This window comes from Callionymus lyra, chromosome 2 (assembly GCF_982586985.1).
Source record: "Callionymus lyra chromosome 2, fCalLyr1.hap1.1, whole genome shotgun sequence".
Classification (NCBI taxonomy): Eukaryota; Metazoa; Chordata; class Actinopteri; order Syngnathiformes; family Callionymidae; genus Callionymus; species Callionymus lyra.
Genome location: NC_141819.1, coordinates 847,606 through 874,649, shown reverse-complemented (window position 1 = coordinate 874,649; position 27,044 = coordinate 847,606). Strand labels below are relative to the sequence as shown.

The 27,044-nt window shown below is 40.8% G+C and overlaps 1 protein-coding gene across 2 annotated transcripts in view; it reads left to right on the top strand.

Moving 5' to 3' along the window:
* The window catches only part of edem3 (ER degradation enhancer, mannosidase alpha-like 3), a 37,224-nt gene extending 12,944 nt beyond the window's left edge, over window positions 1–24,280 (top strand). The window contains exons 11-21 of one of the 2 annotated variants that reach the window (XM_087783163.1): window positions 1,047–1,130; window positions 1,186–1,269; window positions 1,360–1,484; window positions 1,556–1,724; window positions 4,545–4,690; window positions 4,751–4,895; window positions 4,968–5,159; window positions 6,254–6,419; window positions 15,983–16,168; window positions 20,261–20,308; window positions 22,827–24,280. In XM_087783163.1, coding sequence (XP_087639289.1) covers window positions 1,047–1,130; window positions 1,186–1,269; window positions 1,360–1,484; window positions 1,556–1,724; window positions 4,545–4,690; window positions 4,751–4,895; window positions 4,968–5,159; window positions 6,254–6,419; window positions 15,983–16,168; window positions 20,261–20,308; window positions 22,827–23,443 — 1,962 coding nt within the window. In that variant the 3' untranslated portion in view covers window positions 23,444–24,280. The remainder of the gene's footprint in view (window positions 1–1,046; window positions 1,131–1,185; window positions 1,270–1,359; window positions 1,485–1,555; window positions 1,725–4,544; window positions 4,691–4,750; window positions 4,896–4,967; window positions 5,160–6,253; window positions 6,420–15,982; window positions 16,169–20,260; window positions 20,309–22,826) is intronic. The other variant, XM_087783162.1, reaches the window with a different exon arrangement.
* Window positions 24,281–27,044: the final 2,764 nt, after the last annotated feature.

The following is a 27,044-nucleotide window of genomic DNA, read 5'->3' as shown; positions in this document are numbered from 1 at the left end:
TACAGGTGAGAACCTGACACTTTATAAACTAGTTTGTTCTGGTGTTGACATGATGGAACTACAGGTGAGAACCTGACACTTGTTCTTGTGTTGACCTGATGGAACTACAGGTGAGAACCTGACACTTTATAAACTAGTTTGTTCTGGTGTTGACCTGATGGAACTACAGGTGAGAACCTGACACTTTATAAACTAGTTTGTTCTGGTGTTGACATGATGGAACTAAAGGTGAGAACCTGACACTTTATAAACTAGTTTGTTCTGGTGTTGACATGATGGAACTAAAGGTGAGAACCTGACACTTTATAAACTAGTTTGTTCTGGTGTTGACCTGATGGAACTACAGGTGAGAACCTGACACTTGTTCTTGTGTTGACCTGATGGAACTACAGGTGAGAACCTGACACTTTATAAACTAGTTTGTTCTGGTGTTGACCTGATGGAACTACAGGTGAGAACCTGACACTTGTTCTTGTGTTGACCTGATGGAACTACAGGTGAGAACCTGACACTTTATAAACTAGTTTGTTCTGGTGTTGACCTGATGGAACTACAGGTGAGAACCTGACACTTTATTAACTAGTTTGTTCTGGTGTTGACATGATGGAACTAAAGGTGAGAACCTGACACTTTATAAACTAGTTTGTTCTGGTGTTGACATGATGGAACTAAAGGTGAGAACCTGACACTTTATAAACTAGTTTGTTCTGGTGTTGACCTGATGGAACTACAGGTGAGAACCTGACACTTTATAAACTAGTTTGTTCTGGTGTTGACATGATGGAACTAAAGGTGAGAACCTGACACTTTATAAACTAGTTTGTTCTGGTGTTGACATGATGGAACTACAGGTGAGAACCTGACACTTTATAAACTAGTTTGTTCTGGTGTTGACCTGATGGAACTACAGGTGAGAACCTGACACTTTATAAACTAGTTTGTTCTTGTGTTGACCTGATGGAACTACAGGTGAGAACCTGACACTTGTTCTTGTGTTGACCTGATGGAACTACAGGTGAGAACCTCACACTTGTTCTGTCACACAGGTGTTGAAGGGAGACATCCGTCCAGCCATCGAGACTCATGAGATGTTGTACCAGGTCACCAAGAAACACAACTTCCTTCCAGAGGTACTGAAGTCTGACGATCACGTGGATGGACTCGTTGACCTTCTTCTGTCCTCAGGCCTTCACCACTGACTTCAGGGTCCACTGGGCTCAGCACCCGCTCAGACCGGAGTTCGCCGAGAGCACGTACTTCCTCTACAAGGTGATCAGTCCACAGCAACATCTCAACACACCTTGTGAAAGAGTCGATGTATCGTGGTTCCTCGTTGGTCACCGTGACTCCCCTGTTCAGGCCACTGGAGATCCGTACTACCTGGAGGCGGGTCGCACCATCATGGACAACCTCAACCGCTTCGCTCGGGTTCCGTGTGGCTTCGCCGCGATGAAGGACGTGCGCACAGGAAGTCACGAGGACCGGTGAGACTTGAGAAGTGTTGCTGACGAGAAGGATTGAGAAGCTACTGGAGTTAAGATCATGTTTTCGTCAGGATGGACTCGTTCTTCCTCGCGGAGATGTTCAAGTACCTGTTCCTGCTGTTCACGGATGTGGAAGATCTTCCTTTTGATGTGGAGGATTATATCTTCACCACTGAAGCTCACCTGCTGCCTCTGTCCCTGTCCACGGCTCCTCACTCGTCCTCCCCGTCCAACGTCACGGTAACTTGATGTAGTTTAGATTGTTTGATTGTAGTTTAGATTGTTTGATTGTAGTTTAACTTGTTTGATTGTAGTTTAACTTGTTTGATAGTAGTTTAAATTGTTTGATTGTAGTTTAGATTGTTTGATTGTAGTTTAACTTGTTTGATTGTAGTTTAACTTGTTTGATTGTAGTTTAAATTGTTTGATTGTAGTTTAGATTGTTTGATTGTAGTTTAGATTGTTTGATTGTAGTTTAACTTGTTTGATTGTAGTTTAACTTGTTTGATAGTAGTTTAAATTGTTTGATTGTAGTTTAGATTGTTTGATTGTAGTTTAGATTGTTTGATTGTAGTTTAACTTGTTTGATTGTAGTTTAACTTGTTTGATTGTAGTTTAACTTGTTTGATTGTAGTTTAAATTGTTTGATTGTAGTTTAAATTGTTTGATTGTAGTTTAACTTGTTTGATTGTAGTTTAGATTGTTTGATTGTAGTTTAACTTGTTTGATTGTAGTTTAACTTGTTTGATAGTAGTTTAACTTGTTTGATTGTAGTTTAAATTGTTTGATTGTAGTTTAGATTGTTTGATTGTAGTTTAACTTGTTTGATTGTAGTTTAAATTGTTTGATTGTAGTTTAGATTGTTTGATTGTAGTTTAACTTGTTTGATTGTAGTTTAACTTGTTTGATTGTAGTTTAAATTGTTTGATTGTAGTTTAACTTGTTTGATTGTAGTTTAAATAGTTTGATTGTAGTTTAGATTGTTTGATTGTAGTTTAACTTGTTTGATTGTAGTTTAACTTGTTTGATTGTAGTTTAAATTGTTTGATTGTAGTTTAGATTGTTTGATTGTAGTTTAACTTGTTTGATTGTAGTTTAACTTGTTTGATTGTAGTTTAAATAGTTTGATTGTAGTTTAACTTGTTTGATTGTAGTTTACATAGTTTGATTGTAGTTTAAATAGTTTGATTGTAGTTTAAATAGTTTGATTGTAGTTTAAATAGTTTGATTGTAGTTTAAATAGTTTGATTGTAGTTCAACTTGTTTGATTGTAGTTTAAGTAGTTTGATTGTAGTTTAAATTGGTTGATTGTAGTTTAAATAGTTTGATTGTAGTTTAAATTGGTTGATTGTAGTTTAAATAGTTTGATTGTAGTTTAAATCGTTTGATCGTAGTTTAAATCGTTTGATTGTAGTTTAAATTGTTTGATTATAGTTTAAATTGTTTAATTATAGTTTAAATAGTTTGATTTTAGTTTAAATTGTTTGATTGTAGTTTAAATAGTTTGATTACAGTTTAAATTGTTTGATTGTAGTTTAAATAGTTTGATTGTAGTTTAAATAGTTTGATTGTAGTTTAAATTGTTTGATTGTAGTTTAAATAGTTTGATTACAGTTTAAATTGTTTGATTGTAGTTTAAATTGTTTGATTGTAGTTTAAATTGTTTGATTACAGTTTAAATTGTTTGATTATAGTTTAAATAGTTTGATTGTAGTTTAAATAGTTTGATTACAGTTTAAATTGTTTGATTGTAGTTTAAATAGTTTGATTGTAGTTTAAATAGTTTGATTGTAGTTTAAATTGTTTGATTACAGTTTAAATAGTTTGATTATAGTTTAAATTGTTTGATTACAGTTTAAATTGTTTGATTGTAGTTTAAATTGTTTGATTGTAGTTTAAATAGTTTGATTGTAGTTTAAATAGTTTGATTGTAGTTTAAATAGTTTGATTGTATTTTAAATAGTTTGATTATAGTTTAAATAGTTTGATTACAGTTTAAATTGTTTGATTACAGTTTAAATTGTTTGATTGTAGTTTAAATAGTTTGATTGTAGTTTAAATAGTTTGATTGTAGTTTAAATAGTTTGATTGTAGTTTAAATAGTTTGATTGTAGTTTAAATAGTTTGATTATAGTTTAAATAGTTTGATTGTAGTTTAAATTGTTTGATTATAGTTTAAATAGTTTGATTGTAGTTTAAATAGTTTGATTGTAGTTTAAATTGTTTGATTATAGTTTAACTAGTTTGATTTTAGTTTAAATTGTTTGATTATAGTTTAAATAGTTTGATTGTAGTTTAAATAGTTTGATTGTAGTTTAAATTGTTTGATTACAGTTTAAATTGTTTGATTACAGTTTAAATTGTTTGATTGTAGTTTAAATAGTTTGATTGTAGTTTAACTAGTTTGATTTTAGTTTAAATAGTTTGATTACAGTTTAAATTGTTTGATTATAGTTTAAATTGTTTGATTGTAGTTTAAATAGTTTGATTATAGTTTAAATTGTTTGATTGTAGTTTAAATAGTTTGATTATAGTTTAAATTGTTTGATTATAGTTTAAATTGTTTGATTGTAGTTTAAATAGTTTGATTATAGTTTAAATTGTTTGATTGTAGTTTAAATAGTTTGATTATAGTTTAAATTGTTTGATTGTAGTTTAAATAGTTTGATTATAGTTTAAATTGTTTGATTATAGTTTAAATAGTTTGATTGTAGTTTAAATAGTTTGATTACAGTTTAAATTGTTTGATTATAGTTTAAATAGTTTGATTATAGTTTAAATTGTTTGATTGTAGTTTAAATAGTTTGATTATAGTTTAAATTGTTTGATTACAGTTTAAATTGTTTGATTGTAGTTTAAATAGTTTGATTACAGTTTAAATTGTTTGATTACAGTTTAACTAGTTTGATTGTAGTTTAACTAGTTGGATTGTAGTTGAACTAGTTTGATTGTAGTTGAACTAGTTTGATTGTAGTTGAACTAGTTTGATTACACTTGTATGTAGAGATGAACTGCAAGCCTACATTCACAAAGGAAGTGAAGAACATTGATTTGAAACAGACCACAGAAGACCTCGACGACTCAAACTTCGACTGGACTTGTCCGAACACTCGGCTGCTCTTTCCTGACCCGGCCTTCCCTCGTCACCTGAGAGAACCTATCAGGAGTGCTGTGGACAAGAGCTGCCCTCGTCCTGCTGCCTTCAGGTACCCGTGTCCGTCTGGACCTGATCCTCAAGTCTCACACTCGTCATCGCTCCTCCCCAGAGAGCCTGGTCTAGGAGCTCCACCTCTGAGGGCCCAGGACTTCATGGCCAACAACCCTGAGCACCTGGAGCTGCTGAGGAGGATGGGCGTCAGTCTGATCCACCTGAAGGACGGCAGAGTCCAGCTGGTCCAGCACGCCACTCAGGTACATGAGGAGTTGTGACGACGGTGTCGTGGGTCAGGGGTCAGGGGTCACGTTTGCTCCTGTGGCCTTCAGGCGGTGAGTGCAGTCGCTGCAGAGGACGGCGTTCGCTTCATGCAGGACATGATGGAGTTGTCCAGCCAGCAGCAGAAGGAGCAGCTTCCTCCACGAGCCGTGCAGATCGTCTCGCACCCTTTCTTCGGACGAGTGGTTCTGACCGCAGGCCCGGCCCAGTTCGGCACCGACCTGTCCAAGAGTTCTACTGGGGTGAGTGACACTTGATGCTCTTTCTATGGAGTTGATCTTTATTGGAACAAAAATATGTTTATTCCTATATTTGTACTTTATCTCATAGAAGTGATTGAAGTAATAATCAATAAAATCAACTTTATATAACTTTATATTTTTTTGTATATATATATACTTGTATGTTCTTGTATGAACGTGTACGTGTATGAACTTGTATGAACGTGTATGAACATTTATGAACATGTACTTGTATGAACGTCTATAAACGTGTCCTTGTATGAACGTGTATGAACATGTACTTGTATTAACGTGTATAAATGTGTCCTTGTATGAACGTGTATGAACATGTACTTGTATGAACGTCTATGAATGTGTCCTTGTATGAACGTGTATGAACATGTACTTGTATGAACGTCTTTGAATGTGTCCTTGTATGAACGTGTACTTGTATGAACTTGTATGAACTATATGAACATTTATGAACATGTACTTGTATGAACGTCTATAAACGTGTCCTTCTATGAACGTGTATGAACATGTACTTGTATTAACGTGTATAAATGTGTCCTTGTATGAACGTGTATGAACATGTACTTGTATGAACGTTTCCTTGTATGAACGTGTACTTGTATGAACTTGTATGAACGTGTATGAACATGTACTTGTATGAACGTGTATAAATGTGTCCTTGTATGAACGTGTATGAACATGTACTTGTATGAACGTTTATGATCATGTACTTGTATGAACGTGTATGAATGTGTACCTGTATGAACTTGTACTTGTATGAATGTGTATGAACATGTACGTTTATGAACGTGTATGAACATGTACTTGTATGTACTTGTATGAACGTGTACTTGTATGAACATGTACTTGTATGAACGTGTACTTGTATGTACTTGTATGAACGTGTATGGACATGTACTTGTATGAACGTGTATGAACGTGTATGGACATGTACTTGTATGAACGTGTATGAACGTGTATGGACATGTACTTGTATGTACTTGTATGAACGTGTATGGACATGTACTTGTATGAACGTGTATGAACGTGTATGGACATGTACTTGTATGTACTTGTATGAACGTGTATGGACGTGTGTTCAGGTCAGAGGCTCCGTGACGATGGCTGAACCCTACAGCGGCTGCAGCATCATCACCAACACTGAGTACGTTCAGGGTCGTATCGCTCTGATGCACAGAGGACAGTGTATGTTCGCAGAGAAGGCTCGCCAGGTGCAGAGGGCTGGAGCCATAGGAGGCATCGTGATCGGTGAGTGTAACTGTTGATGTGTGTGATACAGGAGTGTAACTGTTGATGTGTGTGATACAGGAGTGTAACTGTTGATGTGTGTGATACAGGAGTGTAACTGTTGATGTGTGTGATACAGGAGTGTAACTGTTGATGTGTGTGATACAGGAGTGTAACTGTTGATGTGTGTGATACAGGAGTGTAACTGTTGATGTGTGTGGTACAGGAGTGTAACTGTTGATGTGTGTGGTACAGGAGTGTAACTGTTGATGTGTGTGATACAGGAGTGTAACTGTTGATGTGTGTGGTACAGGAGTGTAACTGTTGATGTGTGTGATACAGGAGTGTAACTGTTGATGTGTGTGATACAGGAGTGTAACTGTTGATGTGTGTGGTACAGGAGTGTAACTGTTGATGTGTGTGATACAGGAGTGTAACTGTTGATGTGTGTGATACAGGAGTGTAACTGTTGATGTGTGTGATACAGGAGTGTAACTGTTGATGTGTGTGATACAGGAGTGTAACTGTTGATGTGTGTGATACAGGAGTGTAACTGTTGATGTGTGTGATACAGGAGTGTAACTGTTGATGTGTGTGATACAGGAGTGTAACTGTTGATGTGTGTGATACAGGAGTGTAACTGTTGATGTGTGTGATACAGGAGTGTAACTGTTGATGTGTGTGATACAGGAGTGTAACTGTTGATGTGTGTGATACAGGAGTGTAACTGTTGATGTGTGTGATACAGGAGTGTAACTGTTGATGTGTGTGATACAGGAGTGTAACTGTTGATGTGTGTGATACAGGAGTGTAACTGTTGATGTGTGTGATACAGGAGTGTAACTGTTGATGTGTGTGATACAGGAGTGTAACTGTTGATGTGTGTGATACAGGAGTGTAACTGTTGATGTGTGTGATACAGGAGTGTAACTGTTGATGTGTGTGATACAGGAGTGTAACTGTTGATGTGTGTGATACAGGAGTGTAACTGTTGATGTGTGTGATACAGGAGTGTAACTGTTGATGTGTGTGATACAGGAGTGTAACTGTTGATGTGTGTGATACAGGAGTGTAACTGTTGATGTGTGTGATACAGGAGTGTAACTGTTGATGTGTGTGGTACAGGAGTGTAACTGTTGATGTGTGTGATACAGGAGTGTAACTGTTGATGTGTGTGATACAGGAGTGTAACTGTTGATGTGTGTGATACAGGAGTGTAACTGTTGATGTGTGTGATACAGGAGTGTAACTGTTGATGTGTGTGGTACAGGAGTGTAACTGTTGATGTGTGTGGTACAGGAGTGTAACTGTTGATGTGTGTGATACAGGAGTGTAACTGTTGATGTGTGTGATACAGGAGTGTAACTGTTGATGTGTGTGATACAGGAGTGTAACTGTTGATGTGTGTGGTACAGGAGTGTAACTGTTGATGTGTGTGATACAGGAGTGTAACTGTTGATGTGTGTGATACAGGAGTGTAACTGTTGATGTGTGTGATACAGGAGTGTAACTGTTGATGTGTGTGATACAGGAGTGTAACTGTTGATGTGTGTGGTACAGGAGTGTAACTGTTGATGTGTGTGATACAGGAGTGTAACTGTTGATGTGTGTGGATACAGGAGTGTAACTGTGATGTGTGTGATACAGGAGTGTAACTGTTGATGTGTGTGATACAGGAGTGTAACTGTTGATGTGTGTGATACAGGAGTGTAAATGTTGTGTGTGTGGTACAGGAGTGTAACTGTTGATGTGTGTGAGTACAGGAGTGTAACTGTTGATGTGTGTGATACAGGAGTGTAACTGTTGATGTGTGTGATACAGGAGTGTAACTGTTGATGTGTGTGGATACAGGAGTGTAACTGTTGATGTGTGTGTACAGGAGTGTAACTGTTGATGTGTGTGGGTACAGGAGTTTAACTGTTGATGTGGGATAAGAGTGTAACTGTTGATGGATGTGTGTGGTACAGGAGTGCAACTGTTGATGTGTGTGATACAGGAGTGTAACTGTTGATGTGTGTGGTACAGGAGTGTAACTGTTGATGTGTGTGATACAGGAGTGTAACTGTTGATGTGTGTGGTACAGGAGTGTAACTGTTGATGTGTGTGGTACAGGAGTGTAACTGTTGATGTGTGTGATACAGGAGTGTAACTGTTGATGTGTGTGATACAGGAGTGTAACTGTTGATGTGTGTGATACAGGAGTGTAACTGTTGATGTGTGTGGTACAGGAGTGTAACTGTTGATGTGTGTGATACAGGAGTGTAACTGTTGATGTGTGTGATACAGGAGTGTAACTGTTGATGTGTGTGGTACAGGAGTGTAACTGTTGATGTGTGTGGTACAGGAGTGTAACTGTTGATGTGTGTGGTACAGGAGTGTAACTGTTGATGTGTGTGATACAGGAGTGTAACTGTTGATGTGTGTGATACAGGAGTGTAACTGTTGATGTGTGTGGTACAGGAGTGTAACTGTTGATGTGTGTGATACAGGAGTGTAACTGTTGATGTGTGTGGTACAGGAGTGTAACTGTTGATGTGTGTGATACAGGAGTGTAACTGTTGATGTGTGTGGTACAGGAGTGTAACTGTTGATGTGTGTGATACAGGAGTGTAACTGTTGATGTGTGTGATACAGGAGTGTAACTGTTGATGTGTGTGATACAGGAGTGTAACTGTTGATGTGTGTGATACAGGAGTGTAACTGTTGATGTGTGTGGTACAGGAGTGTAACTGTTGATGTGTGTGATACAGGAGTGTAACTGTTGATGTGTGTGATACAGGAGTGTAACTGTTGATGTGTGTGGTACAGGAGTGTAACTGTTGATGTGTGTGGTACAGGAGTGTAACTGTTGATGTGTGTGGTACAGGAGTGTAACTGTTGATGTGTGTGATACAGGAGTGTAACTGTTGATGTGTGTGATACAGGAGTGTAACTGTTGATGTGTGTGGTACAGGAGTGTAACTGTTGATGTGTGTGGTACAGGAGTGTAACTGTTGATGTGTGTGATACAGGAGTGTAACTGTTGATGTGTGTGATACAGGAGTGTAACTGTTGATGTGTGTGGTACAGGAGTGTAACTGTTGATGTGTGTGATACAGGAGTGTAACTGTTGATGTGTGTGGTACAGGAGTGTAACTGTTGATGTGTGTGGTACAGGAGTGTAACTGTTGATGTGTGTGGTACAGGAGTGTAACTGTTGATGTGTGTGATACAGGAGTGTAACTGTTGATGTGTGTGGTACAGGAGTGTAACTGTTGATGTGTGTGATACAGGAGTGTAACTGTTGATGTGTGTGATACAGGAGTGTAACTGTTGATGTGTGTGGTACAGGAGTGTAACTGTTGATGTGTGTGGTACAGGAGTGTAACTGTTGATGTGTGTGGTACAGGAGTGTAACTGTTGATGTGTGTGATACAGGAGTGTAACTGTTGATGTGTGTGATACAGGAGTGTAACTGTTGATGTGTGTGGTACAGGAGTGTAACTGTTGATGTGTGTGGTACAGGAGTGTAACTGTTGATGTATGTGATACAGGAGTGTAACTGTTGATGTGTGTGGTACAGGAGTGTAACTGTTGATGTGTGTGGTACAGGAGTGTAACTGTTGATGTGTGTGATACAGGAGTGTAACTGTTGATGTGTGTGATACAGGAGTGTAACTGTTGATGTGTGTGGTACAGGAGTGTAACTGTTGATGTGTGTGGTACAGGAGTGTAACTGTTGATGTGTGTGATACAGGAGTGTAACTGTTGATGTGTGTGATACAGGAGTGTAACTGTTGATGTGTGTGATACAGGAGTGTAACTGTTGATGTGTGTGGTACAGGAGTGTAACTGTTGATGTGTGTGGTACAGGAGTGTAACTGTTGATGTGTGTGATACAGGAGTGTAACTGTTGATGTGTGTGGTACAGGAGTGTAACTGTTGATGTGTGTGATACAGGAGTGTAACTGTTGATGTGTGTGATACAGGAGTGTAACTGTTGATGTGTGTGATACAGGAGTGTAACTGTTGATGTGTGTGGTACAGGAGTGTAACTGTTGATGTGTGTGGTACAGGAGTGTAACTGTTGATGTGTGTGATACAGGAGTGTAACTGTTGATGTGTGTGATACAGGAGTGTAACTGTTGATGTGTGTGGTACAGGAGTGTAACTGTTGATGTGTGTGGTACAGGAGTGTAACTGTTGATGTGTGTGATACAGGAGTGTAACTGTTGATGTGTGTGGTACAGGAGTGTAACTGTTGATGTGTGTGGTACAGGAGTGTAACTGTTGATGTGTGTGGTACAGGAGTGTAACTGTTGATGTGTATGGTACAGGAGTGTAACTGTTGATGTGTGTGATACAGGAGTGTAACTGTTGATGTGTGTGGTACAGGAGTGTAACTGTTGATGTGTGTGATACAGGAGTGTAACTGTTGATGTGTGTGGTACAGGAGTGTAACTGTTGATGTGTGTGGTACAGGAGTGTAACTGTTGATGTGTATGGTACAGGAGTGTAACTGTTGATGTGTGTGGTACAGGAGTGTAACTGTTGATGTGTGTGATACAGGAGTGTAACTGTTGATGTGTGTGATACAGGAGTGTAACTGTTGATGTGTGTGATACAGGAGTGTAACTGTTGATGTGTGTGGTACAGGAGTGTAACTGTTGATGTGTGTGATACAGGAGTGTAACTGTTGATGTGTGTGGTACAGGAGTGTAACTGTTGATGTGTGTGATACAGGAGTGTAACTGTTGATGTGTGTGATACAGGAGTGTAACTGTTGATGTGTGTGGTACAGGAGTGTAACTGTTGATGTGTGTGGTACAGGAGTGTAACTGTTGATGTGTGTGATACAGGAGTGTAACTGTTGATGTGTGTGGTACAGGAGTGTAACTGTTGATGTGTGTGGTACAGGAGTGTAACTGTTGATGTGTGTGGTACAGGAGTGTAACTGTTGATGTGTGTGGTACAGGAGTGTAACTGTTGATGTGTGTGGTACAGGAGTGTAACTGTTGATGTGTGTGATACAGGAGTGTAACTGTTGATGTGTGTGGTACAGGAGTGTAACTGTTGATGTGTGTGGTACAGGAGTGTAACTGTTGATGTGTGTGGTACAGGAGTGCAACTGTTGATGTGTGTGATACAGGAGTGTAACTGTTGATGTGTGTGGTACAGGAGTGTAACTGTTGATGTGTGTGGTACAGGAGTGTAACTGTTGATGTGTGTGATACAGGAGTGTAACTGTTGATGTGTGTGATACAGGAGTGTAACTGTTGATGTGTGTGATACAGGAGTGTAACTGTTGATGTGTGTGATACAGGAGTGTAACTGTTGATGTGTGTGATACAGGAGTGTAACTGTTGATGTGTGTGATACAGGAGTGTAACTGTTGATGTGTGTGATACAGGAGTGTAACTGTTGATGTGTGTGATACAGGAGTGTAACTGTTGATGTGTGTGGTACAGGAGTGTAACTGTTGATGTGTGTGGTACAGGAGTGTAACTGTTGATGTGTGTGATACAGGAGTGTAACTGTTGATGTGTATGGTACAGGAGTGTAACTGTTGATGTGTGTGGTACAGGAGTGTAACTGTTGATGTGTGTGATACAGGAGTGTAAATGTTGATGTGTGTGGTACAGGAGTGTAACTGTTGATGTGTGTGATACAGGAGTGTAACTGTTGATGTGTGTGATACAGGAGTGTAACTGTTGATGTGTGTGATACAGGAGTGTAACTGTTGATGTGTGTGATACAGGAGTGTAACTGTTGATGTGTGTGGTACAGGAGTGTAACTGTTGATGTGTGTGATACAGGAGTGTAACTGTTGATGTGTGTGATACAGGAGTGTAACTGTTGATGTGTGTGATACAGGAGTGTAACTGTTGATGTGTGTGGTACAGGAGTGTAACTGTTGATGTGTGTGATACAGGAGTGTAACTGTTGATGTGTGTGGTACAGGAGTGTAACTGTTGATGTGTGTGATACAGGAGTGTAACTGTTGATGTGTGTGGTACAGGAGTGTAACTGTTGATGTGTGTGGTACAGGAGTGTAACTGTTGATGTGTGTGATACAGGAGTGTAACTGTTGATGTGTGTGGTACAGGAGTGTAACTGTTGATGTGTGTGGTACAGGAGTGTAACTGTTGATGTGTGTGATACAGGAGTGTAACTGTTGATGTGTGTGATACAGGAGTGTAACTGTTGATGTGTGTGATACAGGAGTGTAACTGTTGATGTGTGTGGTACAGGAGTGTAACTGTTGATGTGTGTGGTACAGGAGTGTAACTGTTGATGTGTGTGATACAGGAGTGTAACTGTTGATGTGTGTGGTACAGGAGTGTAACTGTTGATGTGTGTGGTACAGGAGTGTAACTGTTGATGTGTGTGATACAGGAGTGTAACTGTTGATGTGTGTGATACAGGAGTGTAACTGTTGATGTGTGTGATACAGGAGTGTAACTGTTGATGTGTGTGATACAGGAGTGTAACTGTTGATGTGTGTGATACAGGAGTGTAACTGTTGATGTGTGTGGTACAGGAGTGTAACTGTTGATGTGTGTGATACAGGAGTGTAACTGTTGATGTGTGTGGTACAGGAGTGTAACTGTTGATGTGTGTGATACAGGAGTGTAACTGTTGATGTGTGTGTTACAGGAGTGTAACTGTTGATGTGTGTGGTACAGGAGTGTAACTGTTGATGTGTGTGATACAGGAGTGTAACTGTTGATGTGTGTGATACAGGAGTGTAACTGTTGATGTGTGTGGTACAGGAGTGTAACTGTTGATGTGTGTGATACAGGAGTGTAACTGTTGATGTGTGTGATACAGGAGTGTAACTGTTGATGTGTGTGGTACAGGAGTGTAACTGTTGATGTGTGTGATACAGGAGTGTAACTGTTGATGTGTGTGATACAGGAGTGTAACTGTTGATGTGTGTGATACAGGAGTGTAACTGTTGATGTGTGTGATACAGGAGTGTAACTGTTGATGTGTGTGATACAGGAGTGTAACTGTTGATGTGTGTGATACAGGAGTGTAACTGTTGATGTGTGTGGTACAGGAGTGTAACTGTTGATGTGTGTGATACAGGAGTGTAACTGTTGATGTGTGTGATACAGGAGTGTAACTGTTGATGTGTGTGATACAGGAGTGTAACTGTTGATGTGTGTGATACAGGAGTGTAACTGTTGATGTGTGTGATACAGGAGTGTAACTGTTGATGTGTGTGATACAGGAGTGTAACTGTTGATGTGTGTGATACAGGAGTGTAACTGTTGATGTGTGTGATACAGGAGTGTAACTGTTGATGTGTGTGATACAGGAGTGTAACTGTTGATGTGTGTGATACAGGAGTGTAACTGTTGATGTGTGTGGTACAGGAGTGTAACTGTTGATGTGTGTGGTACAGGAGTGTAACTGTTGATGTGTGTGATACAGGAGTGTAACTGTTGATGTGTGTGATACAGGAGTGTAACTGTTGATGTGTCACATGGTCTGTGACTCACAGACGATCATGTGACTCACAGACGATCATGTGACTCACAGACCATCATGTGACTCACAGACCATCATGTGACTCACAGACCATCATGTGACTCACAGACGATCATGTGACTCACAGATGATCATGTGACTCACAGACGATCATGTGACTCACAGATGATCATGTGACTCACAGATGATCATGTGACTCACAGATGATCATGTGACTCACAGACCATCATGTGACTCACAGACCATCATGTGACTCACAGACGATCATGTGACTCACAGACGATCATGTGACTCACAGATGATCATGTGACTCACAGATGATCATGTGACTCACAGACGATCATGTGACTCACAGACGATCATGTGACTCACAGATGATCATGTGACTCACAGACCATCATGTGACTCACAGACCATCATGTGACTCACAGACCATCATGTGACTCACAGACCATCATGTGACTCACAGACCATCATGTGACTCACAGACCATCATGTGACTCACAGACCATCATGTGACTCACAGACCATCATGTGACTCACAGACCATCATGTGACTCACAGACCATCATGTGACTCACAGACGATCATGTGACTCACAGATGATCATGTGACTCACAGACCATCATGTGACTCACAGACGATCATGTGACTCACAGATGATCATGTGACTCACAGACGATCATGTGACTCACAGACCATCATGTGACTCACAGATGATCATGTGACTCACAGACGATCATGCGACTCACAGACCATCATGTGACTCACAGATGATCATGTGACTCACAGACGATCATGCGACTCACAGACCATCATGTGACTCACAGATGATCATGTGACTCACAGACCATCATGTGACTCACAGATGATCATGTGACTCACAGACCATCATGTGACTCACAGATGATCATGTGACTCACAGACGATCATGTGACTCACAGACGATCATGTGACTCACAGACGATCATGTGACTCACAGACGATCATGTGACTCACAGACCATCATGTGACTCACAGATGATCATGTGACTCACAGACGATCATGTGACTCACAGACGATCATGTGACTCACAGATGATCATGTGACTCACAGACGATCATGTGACTCACAGACCATCATGTGACTCACAGATGATCATGTGACTCACAGACGATCATGCGACTCACAGACCATCATGTGACTCACAGACGATCATGTGACTCACAGACGATCATGCGACTCACAGACCATCATGTGACTCACAGACCATCATGTGACTCACAGACGATCATGCGACTCACAGATGATCATGTGACTCACAGACGATCATGCGACTCACAGACCATCATGTGACTCACAGACGATCATGTGACTCACAGACCATCATGTGACTCACAGACCATCATGTGACTCACAGACCATCATGTGACTCACAGACCATCATGTGACTCACAGACCATCATGTGACTCACAGATGATCATGTGACTCACAGACGATCATGTGACTCACAGACCATCATGTGACTCACAGACGATCATGTGACTCACAGACCATCATGTGACTCACAGACCATCATGTGACTCACAGACCATCATGTGACTCACAGACCATCATGTGACTCACAGACCATCATGTGACTCACAGACCATCATGTGACTCACAGACGATCACGTGACTCACAGACCATCATGTGACTCACAGACCATCATGTGACTCACAGACCATCATGTGACTCACAGACCATCATGTGACTCACAGACGATCATGTGACTCACAGACCATCATGTGACTCACAGACCATCATGTGACTCACAGACCATCATGTGACTCACAGACCATCATGTGACTCACAGACCATCATGTGACTCACAGACCATCATGTGACTCACAGACCATCATGTGACTCACAGACCATCATGTGACTCACAGACCATCATGTGACTCACAGACCTGGAGACTCTATTATACCAATAATATGAATGAAACAATATTGAACTTATGTCAGTTTTTAATGATTTGAATGGTAATATATAAATATCCACACGTATATATACACATGTACATAGATATAATACAATATATATATAAAATCAAGCGTTAATAAATAAATAAATGTGGTTGCAGACGACAACGAGGGCAGCAGCAGCGACACGGCTCCCTTGTTTCAAATGGCAGGCGACGGTCGCAGCACTGATGATGTCACCATCCCCCTCCTCTTCCTGTTCCACAAGGAGGGCAACATCCTGCTGGAGGCCCTCAAGGAGTACACGGAGGTGGAGGTCCTGCTGAGTGACAGAGCTCGAGATAGAGGTGAGAAGGTTCTGTTACTCCTTGAAGCTCAGTAGTATTACTCCGTAAAGCTCAGTAGTATTACTCCGTAAAGCTCAGTACTATTACTCCGGGAAGCTCAGTACTATTACTCCGGGAAGCTCAGTACTATTACCCCGTGAAGCTCAGTAGTATTACTCCATGAAGCTCAGTACTATTACTCCATGAAGCTCAGTACTATTACTCCGTGAAGCTCAGTACTATTACTCCGTGAAGCTCTGTACTATTACTCCGTGAAGCTCAGTACTATTACTCCGTGAAGCTCAGTAGTATTACTCCATGAAGCTCAGTACTATTACTCCATGAAGCTCAGTACTATTACTCCGTGAAGCTCAGTACTATTACTCCGTGAAGCTCTGTACTATTACTCCGTGAAGCTCAGTACTATTACTCCGTGAAGCTCAGTAGTATTACTCCATGAAGCTCAGTACTATTACTCCGTGAAGCTCAGTACTATTACTCCGTGAAGCTCAGTACTATTACTCCGTGAAGTAAGTAAGTAAGTAAGTAAGTAATATTTATTTATATAGCGCTTTTCGAGACCAGGGTCACAAAGCGCTTTAACAATCAAAACAATACTCAAAAAAGTACATACTTCAAAGATCAAGATAATACCGAGAACAACACAGGAGTTCAAGAAATTCAAGGAAAAGCCTGAACAAATAGAAACGTCTTGAGATGTTTCTTGAAGGAGTCAGTAGATCATCAAACACAGATGTTTCTTAAAGGAGTCAGTAGATCATCAAACACAGATGTTTCTTAAAGGAGTCAGTAGATCATCAAACACACATGTTTCTTGAAGGAGTCAGTAGATCATCAAACACAGATGTTTCTTGAAGGAGTCAGTAGATCATCAAACACACATGTTTCTTGAAGGAGTCAGTAGATCATCAAACACACATGTTTCTTGAAGGAGTCAGTAGATCATCAAACACACATGTTTCTTGAAGGAGTCAGTAGATCATCAAACACAGATGTTTCTTGAAGGAGTCAGTAGATCATCAAACACAGATGTTTCTTGAAGGAGTCAGTAGATCATCAAACACAGATGTTTCTTGAAGGAGTCAGTAGATCATCAAACACAGATGTTTCTTGAAGGAGTCAGTAGATCATCAAACACAGATGTTTCTTAAAGGAGTCAGTAGATCATCAAACACAGATGTTTCTTAAAGGAGTCAGTAGATCATCAAACACAGATGTTTCTTGAAGGAGTCAGTAGATCATCAAACACAAAGAGAGAGAAGATCGTTCCAAAGCTTAGGAGCAACAGCCTGAAAAGATTTCTCTCCTCTGGTCCTGAACCGTGTGCGTGGAACCATCAGTAGATTCTGATCCACAGACCTCAGAGCCCGAGCTGGGGTGTAAGGCTGGATCAGATCATGAAGGTCTGACCATGAATAGATCTGAAAGTAAGAACCAGAATTTTAAAGTTGATCCTGAAAGAAACGTGAAGCCAGTGAAGAGTTTGAAGGAGAAATGTGAGTTCTTCTACTAGAGCGGCTCAGAGTTCTGAATCAACTGCAGACGAGACGATCCTTCTTGTTAAGACATGAAAACAAACTGTTACAATAGTCCATACGAGAAGAAACAAACGCATGGATTATAAGATCCAGATCATGTTCCGACAACATTTTCCTAAGTTTAGAGATTTTTCTCAGTTGGAGGAAACAGTTTCTGAGTGAAGCTCAGTACTATTACTCCGTGAAGCTCAGTACTATTACTCCGGGAAGCTCAGTACTATTACTCCGGGAAGCTCAGTACTATTACTCCGGGAAGCTCAGTACTATTATATCGGGAAGCTCAGTACTATTACTCCGGGAAGCTCAGTACTATTAATCCGGGAAGCTCAGTACTATTACCCCGTGAAGCTCAGTACTATTACTCCATGAAGCTCAGTACTATTACTCCGTGAAGCTCAGTACTATTATATCGGGAAGCTCAGTACTATTACTCCGGGAAGCTCAGTACTATTACTCCGGGAAGCTCAGTACTATTATATCGTGAAGCTCAGTACTATTACTCCGGGAAGCTCAGTACTATTACCCCGGGAAGCTCAGTACTATTACCCCGTGAAGCTCAGTACTATTACTCCATGAAGCTCAGTACTATTACTCCGTGAAGCTCAGTACTATTACTCCGGGAAGCTCAGTACTATTACTCCGTGAAGCTCATTAGTATTACTCCGTGAAGCTCAGTACTATTACTCCGTGAAGCTCAGTACTATTACTCCGTGAAGCTCAGTACTATTACTCCGGGAAGCTCAGTACTATTACTCCGGGAAGCTCAGTACTATTACTCCGGGAAGCTCAGTACTATTATATCGGGAAGCTCAGTACTATTACTCCGGGAAGCTCAGTACTATTAATCCGGGAAGTTCAGTACTATTACCCCGTGAAGCTCAGTACTATTACTCCATGAAGCTCAGTACTATTACTCCGTGAAGCTCAGTACTATTATATCGGGAAGCTCAGTACTATTACTCCGGGAAGCTCAGTACTATTACTCCGGGAAGCTCAGTACTATTATATCGTGAAGCTCAGTACTATTACTCCGGGAAGCTCAGTACTATTACCCCGGGAAGCTCAGTACTATTACCCCGTGAAGCTCAGTACTATTACTCCATGAAGCTCAGTACTATTACTCCGTGAAGCTCAGTACTATTACTCCGGGAAGCTCAGTACTATTACTCCGTGAAGCTCATTAGTATTACTCCGTGAAGCTCAGTACTATTACTCCGTGAAGCTCAGTACTATTACTCCGTGAAGCTCAGTACTATTACTCCGGGAAGCTCAGTACTATTACTCCGGGAAGCTCAGTACTATTACTCCGGGAAGCTCAGTAGTATTACTCCATGAAGCTCAGTAGTATTACTCCGTGAAGCTCAGTACTATTACTCCGTGAAGCTCAGTACTATTACTCCGTGAAGCTCAGTACTATTACTCCGTGAAGCTCAGTACTATTACTCCGTGAAGCTCAGTACTATTACTCCGTGAAGCTCAGTACTATTACTCCGGGAAGCTCAGTACTATTACTCCGTGAAGCTCAGTACTATTACTCCGTGAAGCTCAGTACTATTACTCCGGGAAGCTCAGTACTATTACTCCGGGAAGCTCAGTACTATTACTGCGTGAAGCTCTCAGTACTATTACTACTATTACTACTCCGTGAAGCTCATTAGTATTACTCCGTGAAGCTCAGTACTATTACTCCGTGAAGCTCAGTACTATTACTCCGTGAAGCTCAGTACTATTACTCCGGGAAGCTCAGTACTATTACTCCGGGAAGCTCAGTAGTATTACTCCATGAAGCTCAGTAGTATTACTCCGTGAAGCTCAGTACTATTACTCCGTGAAGCTCAGTACTATTACTCCGTGAAGCTCGGTAGTAATACTCCGTGAAGCTCAGTACTATTACTCCGTGAAGCTCAGTACTATTACTCCGTGAAGCTCAGTACTATTACTCTGTGAAGCTCAGTACTATTACTCTGTGAAGCTCAGTAGTATTACTCCGTGAAACTCAGTACTATTACTCCGTGAAGCTCAGTACTATTACTGCGTGAAGCTCTCAGTACTATTACTACTATTACTACTACGAGTGGCTCAGCAGTATTACTCCGAGAGGCCCAGTAGTGAAGCTCTCAGTACTATTACTACTATTACTACTACGAGTGGCTCAGCAGTATTACTCCGAGAGGCCCAGTAGTATTACTCCGAGAGGCTCAGCAGTATTACTCCAAGAGGTTCAGTAGCATTCCTCTGTGAGGCTCAGTACTATTACTGCGTGAAGCTCTCAGTACTATTACTCCGTGAAGCTCTCAGTACTATTACTCCGTGAAGCTCAGTACTATTACTCCGAGAGGCTCAGTACTATTACTCCGTGAGGTTCAGTAGTATTACTCTGAGGAACGGAGTACTTTCATGTTAAGAAACATGTAATGGAACAGTAACAGTTGACGAAGATGAAGAAGTTAATGTTGCTTTTATTCCTCCATCGATGTTTCTCCTTCTTTTCTCGTTTATTCCTCACTTTAACTGAACCTTCATCTTTTCTTCTTCTCTTCCCTTATCTGAGCAGCAGAAATATTTAAAGGCAAAAATCTTCCTGGCAGTTTGATAGAAGGAAGTAAGTGACTCCTCTCTTTCATCCCTCCTTCATCGGTCCTTCATCCCTCCTTCATCGGTCCTTCATCCCTCCTTCATCAGTACCACATCAGTACTTCATCCCTCCTTCATCAGTCTTTCATCCCTCCTTCATCAGTCTTTCATCCATCCTTCATCAGTCTGTCATCCCTCCATCAGTCTTTCATCCCTCCTTCATCAGTCTTTCATCCCTCCTTCATCAGTCTTTCATCCCTCCTTCATCCCTCCTTCATTCCTCCTTCATCCCTCCTTCATCCCTCCTTCATCAGTCCTTCATCCCTCCTTCATCAGTCCTTCATCCCTCCTCCATCAGTCTGTCATCTCTCCTTCATCAGTCCTTCATCCCTCCTTCATCAGTCCTTCATCCCTCCTCCATCAGTCCTTCATCCCTCCTTCATTAGTCCATCATCCCTCCTTCATCAGTCCTTCATCCCTCCTCCATCAGTCTGTCATCCCTCCTTCATAAGTCCTTCATCCCTCCTTCATCAATCTGTCATCTCTCCTTCATCAGTCCTTCATCCCTCCTTCATCAATCTGTCATCTCTCCTTCATCAGTCCTTCATCCCTCCTTCATCAATCTGTCATCTCTCCTTCATCAGTCCTTCATCCCTCCTTCTTCAATCTGTCATCTCTCCTTCATCAGTCCTTCATCCCTCCTTCATCAGTCCTTCATCCCTCCTCCATCAGTCTGTCATCCCTCCTTCATCAGTCCTTCATCCCTCCTTCATCAGTCTTTCATCCCTCCTTCATCAGTCCTTCATCCCTCCTTCATCTCTCCTTCATTCCTCCATCAGTCCTTCATCCCTCCTTCATCAGTCCTTCATCAGTCTGTCATCCCTCCTTCATCAGTCCTTCATCACTCCTTCATCAGTCCTTCATCCCTTGTTCATCTCTCCTTCATTCCTCCATCAGTCCTTCATCCCTCCTTCATCAGTCTGTCATCCCTCCTTCATCAGTCTGTCATCCCTCCTTCATCAGTCCTTCATCAGTCTGTTATCACTCGTTCATCAGTCCTTCATCCCTCCTTCATCAGTCATTCATCCCTCCTTCATCAGTCCTTCATCCCTCCTTCATCAGTCATTCATCCCTCCTTCATCAGTCCTTCATCAGTCCTTCATTAGTCCTTCATCAGTCTTTCATCAGTCCTTCATCAGTCATTCATCCCTCCTTCATCAGTCCTTCATCAGTCCTTCATCAGTCCTTCATCAGTCCTTCATCAGTCCTTCATCAGTCTTTCATCAGTCTTTCATCAGTCCTTCATCAGTCCTTCATCAGTCTTTCATCAGTCCTTCATCAGTCCTTCATCAGTCCTTCATCAGTCTTTCATCAGTCCTTCATCAGTCCTTCATCAGTCCTTCATCAGTCTTTCATCAGTCTTTCATCAGTCCTTCATCAGTCCTTCATCAGTCCTTCATCAGTCCTTCATCAGTCCTTCATCAGTCTTTCATCAGTCCTTCATCAGTCCTTCATCAGTCCTTCATCAGTCTTTCATCAGTCCTTCATCAGTCCTTCATCAGTCCTTCATCCCTCCTTCATCAGTCCTTCATCCCTCCTTCATCAGTCCTTCATCAGTCCTTCATCCCTCCTTCATCAGTCCTTCATCAGTCCTTCATCAGTCCTTCATCAGTCCTTCATCAGTCCTTCATCAGTCCTTCATCAGTCTTTCATCAGTCTTTCATCAGTCCTTCATCAGTCCTTCATCAGTCCTTCATCAGTCTTTCATCAGTCTTTCATCAGTCTTTCATCAGTCCTTCATCCCTCCTTCATCAGTCCTTCATCAGTCTTTCATCAGTCTTTCATCAGTCCTTCATCAGTCCTTCATCAGTCCTTCATCAGTCCTTCATCAGTCCTTCATCAGTCCTTCATCAGTCCTTCATCAGTCCTTCATCAGTCCTTCATCAGTCCTTCATCAGTCTTTCATCAGTCCTTCATCAGTCCTTCATCAGTCCTTCATCCCTCCTTCATCAGTCCTTCATCCCTCCTTCATCAGTCCTTCATCCCTCCTTCATCAGTCCTTCATCAGTCCTTCATCAGTCCTTCATCAGTCCTTCATCAGTCTTTCATCAGTCCTTCATCAGTCCTTCATCCCTCCTTCATCAGTCCTTCATCAGTCCTTCATCCCTCCTTCATCAGTCCTTCATCCCTCCTTCATCAGTCCTTCATCCCTCCTTCATCAGTCCTTCATCAGTCCTTCATCAGTCCTTCATCAGTCCTTCATCAGTCTTTCATCAGTCCTTCATCCCTCCTTCATCAGTCCTTCATCAGTCCTTCATCCCTCCTTCATCCCTCCTTCATCAGTCCTTCATCCCTCCTTCATCCCTCCTTCATCCCTCCTTCATCATAGAATCAAACTCTGTGAAAACAGTCACTTTGATAATCTTGTTTAACTAATTTATTAAATAAACCAATTAAAGCTTGACAAAATAATTAAGAAATAACACGAACAATAATGTAGTGACTTGAATGTTAGCAAACTCACCTGTGGAGTCACGTGTGTGCAGGTGTGGAGGGTCAGAGCTGCCACACAGCAGCCACGACCAGCAACTCTTTTGAGCCGGACGTCCAGACCCAGACCACCTCAGAGTCCGCCTCGGAGTCCGCCTCGGAGACCGCCTCGGAGACCTCCTCGGAGACCGCCTCGGAGATCGCCTCGGAGTCCGCCTCGGAGTCCGCCTCGGAGACCGCCTCGGAGACCGCCTCGGAGACCGCCTCGGAGTCCGCCTCGGAGTCCGCCTCGGAGACCGCCTCGGAGACCGCCTCGGAGATCGCCTCGGAGTCCGCCTCGGAGTCCGCCTCGGAGACCGCCTCGGAGACCTCCTCGGAGACCGCCTCGGAAACCGCCTCGGAGACCTCCTCGGAGTCCGCCTCGAAAACCGCTTCGGAGTCCGCCTCGGAGTCCGCCTCGGAGTCCGCCTCGGAGACCGCCTCGGAGACCTCCTCGGAGTCCGCCTCAGAGACGTCCCCAGAGCCGCAGGTCAGTCCTGCTGAGGAGGACCCGGGTCCGGCCCGAGAAGAAGCGGGTTCTTCACAGAGCAGCGACCAGTCGGTGGACCAGATGCTGACGGACTGGCAGGACGACCTGGAGGCGTTCCAACAGATGGAGAAGGACGAGCTCTGACGCCCGCCGGAGACGTGGAGCGACACAGGACAGAAGAAGAGCCTGTGATTCTTCTTCTATGCATTCATTCTCTGGTGTGCGGGAGGTTGCTGGTTCAATTCTGTCCGTTCGTAAAGGGCTCGTGTTTCCATCATGTTTACTTCGGATCGTGTCGGTTCATCAGTGTCGTCAGGCTTTCAAATCAACAGAAGGTTTCAAAATAAAGTCGTTCCATTCCTTCAAAATAAATCTTCTGAAGTCAACGTTTTTTAATTCATAGTATTTTTGATTCAATATAAATGTCATCGAGTCTCCAGACCAAAGCAACGGAGCTCAGAGCTACTGGGTCACATGTCGTCTGAGAGTTTGATCAGCAGCTCTGAGCTCCGTTGCTTTGGTCTGGAGACTCATTTATATTCAATTAAAATACTTTGAAGGTCAAAAATATAGAATGTATGACGTTAGATTTTGAATTCTTGGAATAAAAAAATGATGATCATTAATTCAACCTTCTTCAAATAAAAACTATTGGATTAAAAAATAAGTTCCATCATTTGAAATGTCAGATCAACATCGTGACGTCACTGAGGGACTAACACGTCATAAATTATTGTCTCGACCTGAACCAAAACTGACGCTCAGGGTTCAACACCAGGGGGCGCTGCTGCGCCTCAGGGACGGAAACGAATAAAAATGACGTGAGCTGTGCGTGTGTGCGTGCGCGTGTGTGTTGAAAGAAGAGCACATTCATTCATAATCGCACCAGGATCATCACGATCACGTGACCCTGGTTTCTTTGTTTGACCTCAAATAAACGATCAATTATTCGATCGATCTAAACAAGAATATTGAAGAAAACTGCGAGAAGTTTTTGTTTCAGAGAATATTTAGTTTGAAAAGTTAGAAAATGTTTATCAACAAGATCATCTTTTTAAAGTGACATTTTTCTAGAGAACTTATAAATATGAACATTTTTATTTGCGAAATGAAGAAAAATATCTAATTATTCATTTGATTAATCGATGAACTCGCTTCGATTTTGGACGATTTGATCATTAAACGAAAGATCAAACACTTTTAAATACAATTACCTGCTGATCTTGAAGCTTAATTTATTATTTGAATGTATTATAATTCTATAGTTAAAGGTTGAGTTTGTTTTTAAGCGTTTGAATCCCAGTATTTAGAGTTTTATATTCTTATTCTTTCTTTCAGCCAATCACGTGACGCGCAGACGATCACGTGACTGTTGATCACGTCTACTCTGCTGAAACGTCACCGATATAATTATATATATAATAATTGTATATATAATATTATTATTATATATATAATATTAATATAATATATATAATTATTATTATATATAATTATTCTATATACAATTATATATATATAATAATTATATATATAATAATTATATATATATAATTGTATATAAAATTATTATATATAGAATAATTATATATATTATATTATTATTATATATAAAATTATTATATATATAATTGTATACAGTACATATAATTATACATATAATAATAACATTTAATAACATTTTAACAACATTTTTGATAACATTTTAATAACATTTTTAATAACATTTTTAATAACATTTTAATAACATTTTAATAACATTTTAATATCATTTTTAATAACATTTTTGATAACATTTTAATAACATTTTAATAACATTTTTAATAACATTTTAATAACATTTTTAATAACATTTTAATAACATTTTTGATAACATTTTAATAACATTTTTAATAAAATTTTAATAAAATTGTAATAACATTTTTAATAACATTTTAATAACATTTTAATAACATTTTTGATAACATTTTAATAACATTTTTAATAACATTTTAATAACATTTTTAATAACATTTTAATAACAATTTTAATAACATTTTTAATAACATTTTAATAACATTTTTAATAACATTTTAATAACATTTTAATAACATTTTAATAACAATTTTAATAACATTTTAATAACATTTTTAATAACATTTTAATAACATTTTAATAACATTTTTGATAACATTTGAATACAATTTTAATAACATTAACACTAAAAATGAATCATCATTCCACTGTTGTTGTTCCCTGAACACATCATTCCACTGTTGTTGTTCCCTGAACGCATCATTCCACTGTTGTTGTTCCCTGAACACATCATTCCACTGTTGTTGTTCCCTGAACACATCATTCCACTGTTGTTGTTCCCTGAACGCATCATTCCACTGTTGTTGTTCCCTGAACACATCATTCCACTGTTGTTGTTCCCTGAACACATCATTCCACTGTTGTTGTTCCCTGAACGCATCATTCCACTGTTGTTGTTCCCTGAACACATCATTCCACTGTTGTTGTTCCCTGAACACATCATTCCACTGTTGTTGTTCCCTGAACGCATCATTCCACTGTTGTTGTTCCCTGAACACATCATTCCACTGTTGTTGTTCCCTGAACACATCATTCCACTGTTGTTGTTCCCTGAACGCATCATTCCACTGTTGTTGTTCCCTGAACGCATCATTCCACTGTTGTTGTTCCCTGAACGCATCATTCCACTGTTGTTGTTCCCTGAACGCATCATTCCACTGTTGTTGTTCCCTGAACGCATCATTCCACTGTTGTTGTTCCCTGAACGCATCATTCCACTGTTGTTGTTCCCTGAACACATCATTCCACTGTTGTTGTTCCCTGAACACATCATTCCACTGTTGTTGTTCCCTGAACACATCATTCCACTGTTGTTGTTCCCTGAACACATCATTCCACTGTTGTTGTTCCCTGAACGCATCATTCCACTGTTGTTGTTCCCTGAACACATCATTCCACTGTTGTTGTTCCCTGAACGCATCATTCCACTGTTGTTGTTCCCTGAATGCATCATTCCACTGTTGTTGTTCCCTGAACACATCATTCCACTGTTGTTGTTCCCTGAACGCATCATTCCACTGTTGTTGTTCCCTGAACGCATCATTCCACTGTTGTTGTTCCCTGAACACATCATTCCACTGTTGTTGTTCCCTGAACACATCATTCCACTGTTGTTGTTCCCTGAACGCATCATTCCACTGTTGTTGTTCCCTGAACGCATCATTCCACTGTTGTTGTTCCCTGAACACATCATTCCACTGTTGTTGTTCCCTGAACACATCATTCCACTGTTGTTGTTCCCTGAACACATCATTCCACTGTTGTTGTTCCCTGAACACATCATTCCACTGTTGTTGTTCCCTGAACACATCATTCCACTGTTGTTGTTCCCTGAACGCATCATTCCACTGTTGTTGTTCCCTGAACACATCATTCCACTGTTGTTGTTCCCTGAACGCACCGCGACACCTCAGGTTCGTGTCTCGAGCATCGACTCGTCTGGTCTGAAGTGTTGACGTCACTCTGTGAGTCTGCTGCGTCTCTACGTCACTTCCTCACCTGTGTCTCCTCACCTGTGTCTCCTCACCTGTGTCTCCTCACCTGTCTCTCCTCACCTGTGTCTCCTCACCTGTGTCTCCTCACCTGTCTCTCCTCACCTGTGTCTCCTCGCCTGTGTCTCCTCACCTGTGTCTCCTCACCTGTCTCTCCTCACCTGTGTCTCCTCACCTGT